Source organism: Lonchura striata, chromosome 1 (genome assembly GCF_050655825.1).
Source record: "Lonchura striata isolate lonStrDom1 chromosome 1, ASM5065582v1, whole genome shotgun sequence".
In the NCBI taxonomy this organism is placed as follows: Eukaryota; Metazoa; Chordata; class Aves; order Passeriformes; family Estrildidae; genus Lonchura; species Lonchura striata.
The window spans coordinates 28,720,440-28,737,747 of record NC_140703.1 but is presented as its reverse complement, the minus strand read 5'-3'; the positions used below and the strand labels follow the sequence as shown (position 1 = coordinate 28,737,747).

The window sequence follows — 17,308 nt, the reverse complement described above, 5'->3', positions numbered from 1 at the left end:
CTGAAAATTTGTCATCTGAAAAGCAGGTAGCAGGAGAAATAAAGAGAGAAAGCAATTTCATTCTCAAGCAAACATTTCCTCCTTTATCTCAGACCCATAAAACTACACAGCATCAAGCTAATTCCCATAATCAGCTGCCCAGCCCTTTCCCCTTTATTGGCTGTTTTGTGCAACCAAAACCAAACTGCCAAAGGGAGAGGGTCAATCGTTTGTGCTGTATCTGCTCCAGGCGGTGACAGGCCACGGGACAGATATCCAGGGCTAGAACTAGTTAAATGCAGATTAAGGGCACTGAAAACCAGAGTGGGGGAGGAGAAACAATCATGGAATAAAACCACAGGGAATATGCAGAGCAAGTTGCTTGGCCAGGCTCCTGCATGAAGGAGCAAGCCATCTCTCTGCTCCTTGGGTTTTCATGGAGGGAGGGAAACGAGCAGATGTGCTTCAAATGGAAAATGAGGTGAATAATGCTACCAGCCACCTGGTACGAGAGAAACAGTTTGGTGCAGGAGGGAAGAACAGCATTCACAGGAGGACAGGGTTACTCAGTTTCTGCTACCCAGGGACTCCATGAACTGCTCTCTAACAAAGCAAGGGTTGGCAGAGGAAACAGTGAAACGGCAGCTTAGAACAGAGCACTGATCCCTATTCCCCTACAGTCACTTTTTCCAGATTCTGACAATATTTTCTTTGCCACTGGACAGGGGACAGGAAATGCAGTCAAGCTATTTATCACCTCATTGCCAGGTAATGAAGACAAATGCTCAAATTTTGCCATTCCCTGACGAAATGTTTTGGCAGGAGCACTGAGGACAGGGACTATGGCCTTGTGCATTTGCATCCACTTTAAGAAGGGGTGTTTAAGGGACAACTGGAGCTTATGGGAACTCCCCCAGTACATGTTAGTAACACCACCACAGACATTTCACTATGCTAAACCCCCCAAAGTGTTTCCAGTCTTTCAACATCAATCAGCACAACTGAAGCCAGTAGTAAATTGATTCTCACATTCCACTGGTGCCAGTTTTTGTTAGAAATGATTTGTGATAGATATGGTGGAATATATTGATTAGTACTGACAGTCCCAGTTTCCCAGGCGCTTTGTAGCACTGCCTTTCCAAAATGACCTGCTTTCCACCTTGTCAATTTTCTTCTGCAGAGTCCATTAGAAATATCTATTCTATTCTGAGAGCTTCTTGTCCCTCCAGAAAACAAAACAAAACAGTCAGGCAAGTAAAAAAAAATCAGTACAATAAAATAGGTTTGCAGTGTTGCAAAAGAACTTGTTTTTATTGAGACATTTTGTGTAAGGGGAAGAAAAGGCACAAAATAAGTTACAAAGACATTGGATGAACTGTACGAGTCAAAGGCAGTATCAGAGCTGTTACAAATCACCTAAAAGCTGGCTTACTAACATAGGTTAGCCTCTACAAAATTCTTGAAGGAAGATATGTATTTAAAATTATTGAAATAATTCAGAAATTAAAAGAGAAAGTAAAGAAACCAATATTAACTTTTTCACTAAATTCACCTGGGCTTACCCATCATCACCCTCTCTTAGTAGACAGAGATCACTGGAAAATATTTAGTATTACAGAATTATTTAAAAAACTCATTAACACATTGTAAATTAAGAACCTGATATTTACTTTTCACGCCTCCAGTGAAGCACAATACATACAGGTAAGGCAGTATGCATAGGAAATACAATAAGAAAACGGAATAGGTAAGTGCAATTATTCTGAATATTTCAACATTTGTTATAGCCCCTTACCTATGGCAAAGAACATCTTAAAAAGATGGATCCAACAACTGTTCACAGAACATATGAATATATCACCATAAAAGGTCTACTGTGGAAAAGCTTATGCTGTCTTTAGTTGTGACTTCTCAGATGAAGTATTCTACAAACAGACTTTCCAGCAGTACAGCTCTGAGTTAACAACAGCACACCAATACAGTTAAAGAAGACAAAGTACTTCTGAAATATATCAGTCCTCATTTTAACATGGGAAGGCTCATAACACTCAGTATTCCATTAATCCAAATTAAATATTTAACAGTACACACATCAACCATATACAACTACATTTTTTAACTGGATCTGCTCCCCCTGCCCCCGTTACCAATTTCCTGTTACTCAGCTCTCACCTGGCAATGACTTTTGATTGTTAGTTCATATTAAACAGGAATGAGAAAACAATGCAAAAGTCTACAGGATATAAAGACTACACAAAGATTTGTTTTCATGATGATGAAAGGTGGAGCAGCTAAAAAAGTATTTTACCCCTCTGGTCTAAGTTCTGTCTTCTAAATCAGCAAGGATATAAATGCACACAGACAGAGCTTGGCTATAAATGTCTGTTCATGTCCTTAGGAGTTTCAGTTACTTGACCTAAGACAACAGCAGCACAGAAAGGCAATGCAGTACCAGCCACCTGTCAGCCCAGGCCAAGGACCTGAAAGAAAACCCTGTGCAGCGGTGTATGAGCAGGGCTGCCAGGGCTTGGGCAGAGGGGGTGCAGGGCGTCCTGTGAGGGACTGTGCCAGGGACTGCCTGTGCTGCTCCCAGACAGCTCCGCAGCAGCCAGCACAGCAGTCACAGGGCGGCCGAGGATGCAAGGTGGCACCTCCGCTGCAGGTCCCCTGGCCCAACCTCCCTGCTCATGCAGAGCCAACTACTAAAGCAGACTGCCTAGGAGCATGTCCCAGTGACACCCGAGTATCTGCACACACAGAAACTCCACAACCTCTCCAGGCAACCTGTGCCAGTGCTCCATCTCCCTGACATTAAAAAGGTGCTTCTCTATGCTCTGATGGATCCTCCTGTGCTTCAGGTAGTGCCCGCTGCCTCTTGCGCCGGCGAGCACTGACCCACTGCACTCCAACACTGCCAGAGGAGCTGATGGCACTTGGACAAAAGAATGTTTAAGACAGGGCTGTAAATACCAAGAAAAAGACATTACAGTGCTACAACAGGGTGAGGAAAACGGATAAGCCCACACCAGCAAAAGAAAAACTGAGAGACAGCTGAGCAGGAGAAACATCAAAGGAAAATCAGCCTGAGCAGAGGCCGAGAATTGGCTCAAAAGGAGCTACAACTCTAAATGGACTGCGGCTGGTGATGAAACCCACAAGAGAGCAGCAGAACATGGAACAAAGAGCGGTGAATAAACAGAAGCACAACAGACTGATCCCAGTCTCCTGCGCTGCCTGTTGCCTTGCTGAAGGGACTGAGCATGACAAGCAGCCAAGGAATTGGTGGATGGCATGGGTAGAGAGAAGGAAGATCAGTGTCTGGAGAAAAGCAGCAGTATCTTCCTTAAGTGTCATGGTTATTTTTAATTCCAATACCAAAGCAGTAACAAAACTCTAACTGGCAATAAATTAAATTGATTAAAGCCCCCCGACTCTAAATCTACTGCCATTGAAAAGTCATGCCTTCAGCTTACATTAGTACAAAATTAAGGGCTTTTTGTCCCTTTTAAAGACAAAAAACATATACAGAAAAATCATGTTCTAACTGCATAATTATGAAGCTCCTCAGAAGTTTTAAGTCTTTCAACTAAATTTAAAAGGCCTTTGACAAAACCTTTAAAAGGGAAGGATGACTTGAGGACTAAGTCATGGATTCCCACATAAATAAAAAAAGGAAATATTTTGTAATTTCCTCAAAACCAATTAAATACAAAAGTGACAAAAAAAAACTCAACATAAAAGAGGTAGCTTAAAAAATCAAAATACTATTTGATTCAGGAAGCAAAGGTAGTGCAATAAAAGTATCTGTATGAAAAATATACTTCCCACTTCCACATTACTCAAATTCTAACAAGAACAAAGTAAAATTTGGGTTGGAATTTGAGGAGTGAAAGGGATCAAATACTAAAAACCATTATTTTAGAGGCATACTTGAAATCAAAGTATACACAACTTTCCTCACAAATCACCTAGCAGTTGTTTGCTCTGTAACAATTTTCATCAGTATCTGCAAAAATGATTTTTCTTACAGATTAACATCAGAAATGCCTGTCTCCCAATCAGGCTTCCATAATTTAAAAACATTTTATTTGAAAACAGATGTACCAGATATCTCTCCTAGGATATTTTTAAGTAAATACAACTTCTAATACTGGCAAAGGTTTTCTTGCCACCATACTTTCTGCCTGGCTCCTGACAATGTAGGTACAATATGAGCACCTCAGATGTGCTGGTGGGAAGCAGAAATATGCATGTTAAAGACAGATTTCCTCTAGAAACCTTTAGTGAATGAGGGCAGGCAAGTATTTAAACATACTCCATCCTACAATCTTGCTGTATACACCCCACAGTCCCCCTTTATCCTGTACACATGGCAGAGAATGTGTAGAGAATTATCTCTTTCAAGCAGAGTAGCTTGAAAGAGAATCCTTCTTCTGGGCCTAATCAGCCCTTGCTGCAGAAAGTTTTATCCATCTGCTTTTTTGCTGACAAACATGTAGCCATGATAAGGCTGACTTGTGAATATTAGTTGTAGTAGGGATTTAAAATCCATACATTATTATTTAGTAATGCCTCAAACAGAGTGTGCATTTTATAAAACCTGCTAGATCCCATGAAGCTCCAGGCAAACTGTTTACTAGCAATGCTAATTTTTAAGATTGATGAATGAACTAACGAATTCCAGTATGCAGTTTTTAACGAGGTTTTATCAGTCTTAGTGAGTAAACTTCGACATTTGCAACTCAGAATCAAAATAATTTCTACAGATTTCTCTGTAATGGCTACATGGTATAAACTCTGAATGTTCTACAAAAAGAACACTTTAATCCTTCATTTAATTTCTTTGGTTTCTCAGAGACAAAAGCTACTTAAGTGAACTGAGCAATGAAAGACAAGCAAACAAAGGTAACACTCTGTCCCTATAGTTTCAGGGATGCTGGTAAATACCAGCTCTGACGGACCAGTTCTGCATGGATTAAGTCTAAATAAAGGCAGCTAGAACCAGTTTTGGACTATTGCTTTCCAGCAAAAACTGTATTTGGCTCTCATATAATCCAATTCTATGATGCTACTTTACACATAGTCCCATATAAAATTGGTGGAGGAAATTAAAAGACTACTTTCATTAAACAGGCACTAAAAATTAGAACAAAAAAATCTGTTCCCTATTAGGCAATACAGGAGCATTTTTCAGAATGACAGAAACAGAGAACAGTACCAAAATTAGGATGAGAAAATTCAGTAAATTCAGACTACCTGGGTAAAAGTTTTACCCAGCTCTACTAGCCTTCATTAACAGTAGCACCTGGAAAATCTGAAGGCTACAACAGACTAGACAAAATTAAAATACATTAAAATACACAGCATGGAAAAATTATGTATAAAATTGTTTGCCCTCCAATTCCACATTTAGATCTGCCAGAGAGGTTTTCTTACATAGGTGTCTTTCTACCACGTATCTTGCAGCAAGATACAATGAATGAGACTCAAAATACAGCATACCCTAAGTCTCCTGTTTGGTAAACAGCTGAATATAGACAGTTCTGATACAAGCATTGTGTCAGGCCACACTAACTTCCACCATCAAATGACAGCACTGCTCTTGGGCTTTTCTGACATCTTTACTGCAAGGCTCACAGTCTGCAGTCACAGATTCAGCTGTGTCGAAGAGCATGACCAGAGAAGGGCTCACAGGGTGGGAAAAGGGATAAATAGTACACAACCTTCAGCAAAAACAAAAGACTACTCACCCAATCTGCATTCAGTGATTATTATCTGCATTTAGAAGACTCAAGAACATGAGCTTTAGTTCTAATGTTCCCTTTAACATGCTCCGGGAAAAATTCCTCATTTTCCCCTTTTCCTGAATACAAGAAAAACATTCTCTTGCAAACTGCTTTTATATGCTCAGGTGAAATACACTGTAAAATGTAAGGCTCAACTGCATTCCCCATGGTTCTGTAAATTATATCCTACTAACCTCAGAACATACACACAGTTTGGAAAAGCTGGCATGGATTGCACACTTTGAGCTGATGAGCATGTGGCTCCCATCCTTAAAGCCTCGACTGTAACTATGGTGGAAAAAGCTGCAACCAGCTCCATGTTAGGTGTCTCTGGAGAGATTCTTCACTCAGCATCCTGACCTGAACAGAGTCATTTCTGGCTCTCCTTTAACACAGAGCTTCTAAGTTTCTGGTATGTCAGGGGTCTCTGAACAGCACTTTCCCAATTCCTAAATAGAGAGCATCAGCTTTGTTTTCAGGAGAAATTTGAAATTGTATTGTATTAAAGGGTATTTCTACCCAACAGCTGCTATTTTGTGTTTTCACTTACCCTTGCCCTAATGTGTTTCAGTTGAATCCTCCAGTTGTTTTGGTTTTTTTTTTGTTGTTGTTTTTTTTTTGTTGTTGTTGTTTTTTTGTTTGTTTGTTTTTTTTGTTTTTTTGGTTTTTTTTTTTTACTTCTCCCAGCTCATTCTCCTCCATGCTGCCTCACATGACCTGGCACTCTCCTTCACTCTTAGCTGTATTCACTTATCACTTGTGAGCTCCTCAGGTAGGTGAAGTATGTTTGGGATTCTGCTGAGACCTGACTAATCAGCACCATGGGAAAGGCTCTCTTCTCTCTAGCATAATCCCACTAAGTCAGCTACCTGGAAAAAGAAAAGGGAAAAAAAAAGAAAAAAAAAAAAAGAAAAAATCACAGCCAAAGGAATCCAGAGAAAAAATTTCATCTTGGGAAACGTAGTATCTTAGTACCTATGCAACATGAAAATAGCTAACAGTATTGGCTACTCTAGCAAAAAACATGGCAAAAGATTATTATACTGCACTAAACTGTAGCAAGAACCTTGGTCTCAGACTCCTAGCACTACAATATGCAGTAAGCTCATGTACCCAGTGTTCTGCTTTCCAGTAGCTCCTCATGGCAAACTTACTACCCAGACACTGAGGTACAACTATCTCAATATTGTAAAGCATTACATATCATGGGTAAGAAGAACAGTATCAAAGGCAAACTCATACTGAAAATGAACAGCCTCAGAGGAGAAACTTAATGCACCTAATGAATTTGAACTTCAGAACAGAAAGCTGGAGAACAAAGTCTGACGCTACACTGCTGAGCTCCTCCTGTAGGGATTCTCTCCTCTACACTTTCTGAATTAACTGATATGGGAAAGCAACAACGGAAGATTTAAAATTCCTTTTAAAATAGTCCCTTTAAAATTTTAAAGGTGAAAACATGGGACAGATTTAAGGTTAAAAAAAGAGCAAAAATTCCTGTGCAAAAAAATTGCTAGTTTTGTCTTCACTCTTGTTTTTGCAATTTTACATATGTATACCAATGATACAGAAGTGCATGAGTGCAGAGGTAAATTTAACTTTTAGTTAAAGACTAACAAGAAGACTTTAGTTGAAGACTCACAAAATCTAGCTCACATCCTGCAAAGAGCAATCTTTTCCACCTGAACTATTAGAGAATCCTACTGTTAATGAATGACGGTCTTGTGCCATTACACAAGGTTGCCAGAAACGGGTAATGACAGTTCCTGACTTATTATTTAGTTCCTGACTTATTATTAAGTTCCTGACTTATTCCTGACTTACACCCAACATCCAAAGAGGGACAGAGGCAACAGACACCTAAAACTACTGTTGGTTCTTGGCAATGTGTTATTACTGCCAGGCTTACAGCTGTCTGCCATCAGCAATAAAAAGTAATTTTCACAGCTGTCCATAAATTAAAGTACCAGAAAAAAATTTAAAATATTTGAATAGCTTCAACTTTTCAAAGTACCTTATTTGGTGCAATTTTCTTATACACAAAAGGGTCAAATAAGGCAGAAAGACTATCCAGCTGTGTTAAAAAGTGCCACATCTACAACAACTACTCAACAGTCGGGGGTGGGGGGGAAAGTGAAGATCATGAGCGAGAATTCTTCCAGCGACACTCATAACACAGGCAAAAATCACAACAATATTGATAGACTGTTCATAGGGACTGAAGTTTCCAGCTTGGCTCAGAGTCAACACCTGGATCAAGTTCAGACCCAACTGGAATGCTGCATGTGTGAAACTGCAGACTCTGGGCTGCTCTCTGCACCAATCGGGGCAGCTGCACTTTGCTCTCTGTATTACAGTTCCCAGTGAACAAAGTTCAAGCAGCTAGCTGCAAACTTCAGATGCTGCTTACTTTCACTTCCTTGCAGAGTAAAGGAACTTCCCACTTGAACGAGGAAATATTCAGCAGACATTTTGATATTTTTAGACACGCCTTTTTTAATTCTAAGATCTGCAAAAATTACTCATGAGCCTGAAAATATATTTATTGCCATTGTGTGCCACTTTGCTAGGAACTCCAAGTAGGAAGACTAATGTTGTATGGAAACCAATCTTAATAGAGAAAGCCACAGGTCAGAGGATGAAGATGACAACGTCAAGAAAACTGAATCTTTGTAAGGCCTCATTTTTGTAACTGGAATGTTCCACATGTTCATGTTTCATACTTCAGGATTCCATATCCCTCTAACGAAGCACTTACAGGAAGTTCAGTGAAACAGGGAAGTTAAGTTGTTTTCCTTAACAAGGTCAAGTAACCAACTGCTTGAGCAAGCATTGGTTAAAAAACATCAAGTAACCAAAAAGGTCCAAAGAGATTTGCAGACTTTTTAAATGAAAATCTTAGCTACACACAAGATTTTAAAACAAACACTAGCAACTTCCTGAAAATAGCACCCAAAATATAACAGCACCACACAGTTCCTCTTACCACTTCAGAGTTAAGCCTTTTCCAGAAACAAAGACCCAAATAGGTCCACAAAAGCAAGCTATACATTCTATCACACCACACACACAGTATGTGAGAAATACCTCACCTTTGTCGCACCCAGGAAATGATATCCATCACAGAATTATTTCACTCCACAGAGAAGTTGCTGAGCTTCAATAGTTATGGCAAAGTAAGGACAAGGTAAAAGTAGGCAAAGCTATAAACAGCCATGCTGCGATGTGGGGAACATGTGGCAAACATATGCACAAGACAGACCAAGACAAAGCTTTGTGTATGAAAAGAAGGAAAAAAGTCAGTAACGTTCCTTATGTTCGAAGGCTTTGTGGCTGCTCTTTTGTGTAGTCCTTCCTCCCAGCCTTCCATTATCACTAAGGTAAAGCCCAGCTCATGACTAACCAGCTGCACCTGTAACTCTGCACAGGTGTGCACACAGAGAAACCTTTTGTTCACAGCTGCCTCTCCTCTACTGACTATGCAAAAGCCATTTTAACATACAATTTCAGCAATTTTTTCCCACTGGAGTAGCACACAGCACATTCTCCAACCACTTTCCCCCTTGTGGAAAAATACAGTGGTTGTTTCAAAGTTTACTAATTTGTATAGAAATAAAATCCACCTCCTTGAAAATAAAATACTAACACATGCACTGATGATCTGTCCAAATCTGTCTAAGCCTAGGTTATTTCCTAGGCTTCTGAAATACATCATCCCACTCCTGCAGTCTCACCTGGCTTCAAATGCAGTCCATGCACTGTCATTCTGAACCACAAAAATTGGAATGGCTGCCTTGTATGGAGAGCATCAGTGGTGTCATCAGTCTGAACAGTACACAAATCCCTCTTCCAAGTAGGGAAAAACGCAGGCACTTGCCCAATTACATTGCCTGGCAAGCAAGGTCCCCAGTACTTGTCATACAGCTGGACTGACTGGGCAAGAAGAGGCATCAAATAGGCCAGTGTTTCTTCTTTTCATTACTTGATCATGTGAGTCTCTTCATCAGCATCATAGAACTCCTCATCTTCACTTCCACTCCCTGTAGAGCTGTCTTTGTCTCCAGACTAGAAGTGAAAAGGAAGTAGTTAGTTAGACTGAAGCCACTAAATCTCAACATATAGAGCATGAACCATTACACTTCTATGGAATGCTGGTATAGAAAAGGTAAGAAAACACAGGTCAAACCACTGTATTAAAACTTTGTAGAAGACATGTGAATTCACGCTAAAATCCTTGATTCCTCCAAGTATCTTTAAAAGACATGAGGTTGTAGTGGATGGAGTTTCTCTGCTCCACCAGTACCCTAGAGAATATATGCAGGAGAGACTAGCTAGAGTGGTTCTGAAGTGGTAATCTACTAAACTTTCTCAAATTTAGTCTAATTCCTACTCTGTGGAGAGCTACTGGAAACACAGTAGCTCAGAACACACATATTACTTGCTAGGTAAAGCTTCTCCATCCACAATTAATACTTTTCCTTGGGTAGCACAAGCATTTTACTGTGCAAGTTGAATTAAAAAGATCCCCCTGCAATACTAAATGAAAGTGTTATGGAAAAGGGAAAATCATTACCATGCTGTATGTTCAGAAGGTAAAATCCCTATTGTAGGCATACCTACTCCAGTCATAATCCTTTTCACACATAATTTATACACATACCCAAAATAAAGTCAGCTATTACAGCTAGTTGATTTTTATTTGGCCAGTGTAGCATTTTTCCATGGAACTGATACAAATTATTCCAGTCAAAAAGGTTCTCCTGATAGTATAAACTCCATCTAATTTGATTATTTAGGATTTTTTCCCAATATGCTTGCATCCATCCTAAGACCTCTGCCTGCCTAGTCATATGCTAAGAAAAGTGTGAGGATGAAAAATAGAGAAGTGGAAATAGTGCTCCTGACTGACAGTACCATGCAAGCAAAATCTGTAGCTTTAGATCTCTCTTCAGAGGAGCTTTGCTACAGCAATGTGTGTTAACTGCAAAGGAATTTCAAGCAGTTTGAGCACTACGACCTGTCAGAAGATGTAAAGGGAATCATGTTAGGCTTTTTTTTTTTCCCTAGACTTCTAAAACTATTTGAGGAAAGTCAGGCTATCACTGGATGCTGTCCAACTTGAATATCACATTCATGTATGTTAACAGGAACAAAACCTCCGTTCTGGGCAATCAGAACACATGTTATCTTGAAAATGGTACAAAATGACAATGGATTCCACAGGGGGAATTCAGGGTATGCCAAATAAATTCTAAATCTTTCTCACAATAGTTTCATGAGACCTCTCATGGCCTTGTCAAATAGGGTTAATGTATAACAGCTTTCCATTTTATCAGCACTTTCTTTGTGAGCTTTAAAATAAATCCCTAATGCGTTCCAGATATAACTTCACTGAAGTTACAGGATTAGTTAAGGCCTGAAACAATGACTTTTCCATTCAGATTCAGTAATTTTCATTTATCTGGGCAAAATGTTCCTGAAAACCATTTGGAACAACACCCCCCCCTTTGTGGGTCCTTTTTAGGATGGGATTTTTAAGCCTACAGGTGGACAAGCAAAGATTTAAACCTGAGAGGACATAAGCTAACCAATTTGTGGGAATACTAACAAATTACCTCTAAGGGTAATACTGACTGTAGTTGGTTAAAGAAGAAAATAAAAATGTGACTTCCCACCTGTAAGCTGGAACACCTGCACTGCTTACAAAAATTGCTTTCGTTGGTAAACCATCTGCACAATTAAGTCCTAATAATCATGTAATTACCAAAATAACAGCTGATGTAAACGTATATGATGGATTTGTGTAGTCAGCAAGAATGTGGTGCCACAACACATTATCCATTATAGTTGAAAATGTTTATAAAATAATCATGTAAAGCACCTAAAGTATAAAATTAACAGTTACAGGGCTGCCTTTTTCAGCCTTTCTTCAAGGCTTTTGTCACTAAACTGTGTTGTCCTATCAAGAACTATTACAACTAAACTTGGTAAACAAGGCAATCTATTGAAGCTTCTGATAGGAAGCAAATATTCCTGTTCTAGAAGTACTTGATTTCTGTGAAAATAAATATGACTACCTGTGAATGTCAGAATGGTTGACCAACAATTATTCAAATGAAGGTAAAGGTGTTAAAAGGCTCCTGTCTCATCTCAGCCTAATGGGGCAGCTAACATTGTTACGAGTTTCCCTTCATGTCTTCTGATCACTTATTCTATTTCTGTAAATCCCTCCATACTTAAAGTTTTGCGACCAGGATTTAAAATTTAAAACTTTACCCAGATTCAAACACCCACTCCCAGCTCTCTAGCTTCTTTCTAATCTCACTTCATTCACAGAGAATTAACCATGTCAAAAAACCTCCACATGAGTGAAAGATACAGACACCCAGAGAGGTGCCCAGTAGTTTAACAAAATAAAGTGATCTGAAAAACACAATTAAAGGAAACCTCATTGAAAAACATCGTGCTGCCACATTTATTTATGCTTATACCTGGGAGTTCTGTAGTTCCAATGTTTTCAATGAATCTCATTTCCCAGAGTCAATAGTGGGAGAGATCTCAGAGGTTAGTCTGGTTTTAACCCATTCAGAGCCTATCTAGAACAGACTGGGCAAGTCAGAAGTAGTGTGCTGCCTTTGAGAGCAGCCCTTTACAAACAGGCTTCTGGTTTTGTTAACATCTCAGGCTTCTCAAGCTCCAGTGACCAGCTTTGGCTGAAGCACATTGTAGCCATCAGTCTTAGAGATCAGAGATGCACAGACATCACTTTATCCCAAAGGAAAATGTTGTAAGCTTGTGGCCTTGAAGGGATGAATTAATCCTGCTGTATTTCAGCCTGCATCTCCAGAAAACATTTCAGACATGATGGTAGGGTTGCTACACTTTCTTCTCCTTGGGGCCTATCCTCCACAGGCCAAAGATCATTATCCTAATCTATTTAGAGTGACAAATTCAAGTTGACAGCTAAAATAAACACAACAGAAAAGTACTAGAAAAAAATCAGTATACCTGTGAGCCATCTAGGGCTTGCAGTGACATGGCTTCATCACCCAGCCTCCAGTAGGAGCACACCTGCAGGTCTGAAATAGTTTCTAGCAAGGGGCTGTTTAAGGTCTCTGGCAGCAGTAAGCTTAAGAGCCCAGACAACAGACCAGTTGCTCCAAACACAATGTAAGGCAGAGACCACTGTACAGATTTCTGGAAAAAATAACAGAGTTAGGTTGAGATTGGTTCCTTGTAGTTCATGTTGCATTATTAAAGGACCTAGCCTTTACAACCATTCCCTCTGGCAGTGTTTGTGTTCATATTTAGTACAAATTCACCAATCCATCTGTCGTGGGTTTTTTTGTTTGTTTGGGTTTCTTACTAGTATTGTCAATTGTATCTTGTTAATACTACTAGAACCCCACAGATTTTTGTCATGAACTTTAAAAGAAATGCGTGCTGAATTTGAACTCAGTTCTTGCCTCTAACATACATACTTTTTAACAAATGCAACATTCTTTTGTAGAAGGGAATAGATACCCCAGAAACACAGAAGTGCTGACTGGAGAGCTCTTGAGGTCATCTTGGCCAACCACCTACTCTAAGCACAACTACAGCATCAATTAGATAAGGTCAATCACTGCTTCACAAAATCAAATAGCAAAAAAACTCCAAGGATGAAGATTTCCCCTCCAAGTAGATTGTTTCAGGTTGCATTAAGCTTCTCAATAACATTATTTTCCAAATTTCTTATCTAACCCCCAAGCCAAAACTTGTGACAAACATATGCCAACAACATGGGATAGTGTCAAAAGCTTTCTCTGCTCTCCTCCCTTTGCTCATCCATGATGAAATGGCTGACTATTAAATCAAGCTGGCTGAAAAGGAATTGTCCTTAATAAATCCATGTTCACTGATCCTGATTACCTTCCTTGCCTTCACATGCTTATAAACAGATTCTGGGAGGTCATGTCTCAATCCTCCCACAGACTAAGAGGTGCTCAGCCTGTAATACTTTCCACTTCTGATATTGAAGAGACACACAGGATTAGCTTTTTCCCTCCCACAGCTACCAGCAATCCTTCACTGCAATAGTGGTTTATCACAGATGATGAACACTTTTCCCACTATCACAACCATTCTCATGGACTCTTACCCCATGGAATGCAAAGCTTTCAGCTCTAAGTGTTCTTGAACCTATTGCTCCTCCTACTGTTTGCTGGCCTTCTGCTTCCTCAGCTGTGCTGATAGGCAGAGTATTGGAGAGAAACTTTGTCTCTCCAGACTGAAGCACAAGTATTTCAGCTCATCTATGTCACCTACCAATGGGAGCCACTCCCGTTCATCAACAGGCTTATTTCTTCTAGCTGATAGAATCCCTATTTATGCTCCTTGCTAGTTTTAACTTCAGCTGAGCTTTGGCATTCCTGGCATCACCTGTGACAGCCTAAGCAAAGTTTATAAGCAAATTTTATACTCCTGATGCCTGTCAATGCTCTCACAGTAAAGAAGGCTTATTTTAAAACAGGGAAAGAGTTTAGCCGTTTGTTTCAAAAACTCACATTGTAGAGAGCAATTCTAAATTGAGAAAAATAACAGGCCATGATGAAATAAAAGACCGACATTTCATCTTTTATCTCAGCTGTTAACTTCTCCTATTTTTACTATTATGAGATCTCCAGACACTGAAAATTCTTTAAAATATGGGAAGAAATTATGAAGCACAAAAATTATTATTTTCTCAAATGAGGGTTCATTTATTATGTAACCAGAACTACTTTCATTTTTATGGAGCCCCTTCAAACATTATGATCTAAGATTTGTGTCTCATGCAGTATCAAATCTCTGGGAGACACAATATAATGAATGCCCCAACTGCTACATAAAAGCTGCCTATTAAATCCACCTGGTAGATCGGCAGCAGTCTTGGCTTTGCCTATTGCTCCCCAGAGGTGCTCACGCTCTCACCTGCCCAGTGTTTCCTTCTGCAAATTAAAAGGTTCCCTGTGCTCACCTGCCCTTTTCCTAACCTTCTGCCTCACACGTAACATGGCAAATGGCAGAGAGGAAAATTACAGGAGATTAAATCTGTCACATTAAAGGAATTGTCACTGGGCCTCAGAAAACAGCTGGGAAAAACTGGCACACTTTTTACCTGCATACATGTAACACTTTAAGCACAGGAAAGTAATGGTGTCATCCCCCTGTTTTGTTCTTCATTTACTGAAAGACGAACTGCTTTGCTGATACTTATAACCCATGGATATTTAATGAAGTGCACTGACATTAAAACAAACTTTTTCTCAAAAATATGAGTTATTGAGCCCATATGCCTAATTTTGATGCAGTAGTTCTTTTAACCACGTGGGTCTTCAGGTTGTGCAGGGTTTAAAATTTGGTATCGCCATCTTGGTGATTTGAAATTATTGTATTTTAAGGTCCAAAATTCGTACAGAGCTAAAATACCTTCTAAATTAAATAATGCTGAGGTTTTGTCTAATCACACAGAAGATACTGTAATGCTTTTGGCCTACCATGATACTGTTAAGATAGGCAATTTATGTATCTTAATTTACAAATGAAATTTATCCCAAATATTCCCATCTCTGTAAGCCTCTGATACACCAGAGCCACAAACAAAAATATACATAAGAGAAGTTCAGACAAACCAATGAAGGGACAAAAGGTGCAATGATTCCACCAACACGGGAAAACATGGAGCAGGCACCCATTCCAACATTCCTATGAAAAAAAACAAAAATTATTAATCTTTTGAAAAGTGTTACTTGAGCAAGGAAAAAGACTCATCAGTCATGACCCTGAGCACATTAACTGGCAAAGAAAAGTCAAATGTAACCGAGAGCATCCCAAGACAGGAATGAAACATGTTTTTTACTATTAAAATCAAGCAAAAATCCCCTTTACATTCAGAATTTTTACATACAAAATAGGCAAAACAAGTGTGATTTTAGTTCATGCATCTTGCCTGTGTTTGAAACTCTGGCCGAATTAATTTATTCAAATCCTACTTATCATCAGATTTACCCACTCATGAAAAACACCACAGTATAGTTTCACTGGTGGCTGACCATCACATGCACCCATATGGCAGAAGCTTCTGTCATCTCTGTCAGCACAAGCAGGGGGTGCTTCTGCCTCTACCATTGCCCACACACAGCCTGTGAAGCATCAAGTTACTTCTAGAAAGTTTATTGACCAGTCATCTTCAATATTCCTGGTTAAGCACATATGATGATACAGTTGTCTGGTTTTATAAAGCACTCATTAAGAGAAGTATCTGCAGTGCTATAGTTATCCTCATTAGTAGAAGGGGAGTTGTAAGCAGGCCAAGCAGCTGAAGGTCTATTTAACTGTCACATAAAAATATGGTTAGTCTGAAGAGAACACTGCAAACTTGATGGAAGAGGGAATGAGAAGATGATAAGGGAAAAATTTCAAATGTGTAACTACATCTAACCATTACATGTAACTGAAAAAATCAAATTAAAAACTATAGTTAATAGAAAAAAAAAAGAAAAATAAAAGATGATAATGTAAGAGAATGAAAAAAATGAAGACTTAAAATTGTGTTACCTTATGACTGTGGGATAAAGTTCTGATGTGTAGATGTAGACAATATTAAATGCAGCACTGATTGTCAGTTTTCCCAGCAAAGACAGAGAGCGACTATTCACCACTGCAAACACTCCAGTATCTGAGAGAAAATGTGACCCTTGTAAGGCTTTTGAGCACTCCAATACACCTCTAATTATTTCAATCACACAATAGTATGGTGTGAAAAGGAAACTAGAGAAGAATCTAAAAGCTGAAGCTACAATTCAGTATTTTCGGTCTACCATTAATTAAATACTAAATTAGTTCTATCAGAAAGTTGAAGAAGAGTATAACAGATACATTTTTCAAAAGTGAGCAAATTTTTTTTAACAGAAGTCTGATTCATTGTCATTTCTATAGTATGATAATATTCTTCTAACATTATTACTTTGAAAGGAAGATGCTGTGAGGAATCACACTAAATTTCCCATCCAGCTTAGTTTGTCAGAACAGCCAGTGCCTATTTGCTTTTAACAGGTAAATCAGAGCTCATGCCCAGTGAAGACAGGTGCTTGCTTCTGGCCAGTAAGCCCTTTCACTTCCCCAGGCACATCACCTTTGCCTGACTTGGGCAGTTCAGTACACAGTTGATTTCCTGAGGTCTCACAGTTCTGTCCTCTCTTTTCACATCTTATGTTTGGAATGACATAAAAAGAATACATGGTGACTGATACCAGCCAAACCAGAATATTTCCAAGTGTCCATGCTCAAGCACCTGGAATAATTCTGAAAATTTGAGTTGTGTCCCTTTAAAAAAGCTTTGCCTATTAGACCTACTGTCATCTAGAGCAAATTCTGCACTCTGTCATAGATGTTTAATTTCCTGAATCACTCTTCAAGCATTTGAGACATTCTCTTACTTTACAAAAGGTAATACACATCCATAGATCTTACGAGCAAAGTGAATTTATCTATCTGGTTTTAAAAAGAAAAATTGCTACATA

At 39.1% G+C, this 17,308-nt stretch overlaps 2 protein-coding genes across 8 annotated transcripts in view; both read right to left on the bottom strand.

Annotated features, from left to right (window-relative positions):
* The window catches only part of MAB21L3 (mab-21 like 3), a 48,668-nt gene extending 42,247 nt beyond the window's left edge, over positions 1-6,421 (bottom strand). For all 4 annotated transcript variants that reach the window (XM_085572107.1, XM_085572109.1, XM_085572114.1 and 1 more), the window contains exon 1: positions 6,316-6,421. The gene's annotated coding sequence lies outside the window, so the exon portion shown is untranslated. The remainder of the gene's footprint in view (positions 1-6,315) is intronic.
* SLC22A15 (solute carrier family 22 member 15) overlaps positions 1,259-17,308 on the bottom strand; it is a 47,550-nt gene continuing 31,500 nt past the window's right edge. For 3 of the 4 annotated variants that reach the window (XM_085572101.1, XM_021548849.3, XM_085572082.1), the window contains 4 exons: positions 16,344-16,464; positions 15,419-15,491; positions 12,774-12,962; positions 1,259-9,830 (listed from right to left, as the gene is read on the bottom strand). In XM_085572101.1, the coding sequence (XP_085428227.1) occupies positions 9,744-9,830; positions 12,774-12,962; positions 15,419-15,491; positions 16,344-16,464 (470 nt within the window). In that variant the 3' untranslated portion in view covers positions 1,259-9,743. The remainder of the gene's footprint in view (positions 9,831-12,773; positions 12,963-15,418; positions 15,492-16,343; positions 16,465-17,308) is intronic. The other variant, XR_014952897.1, reaches the window with a different exon arrangement.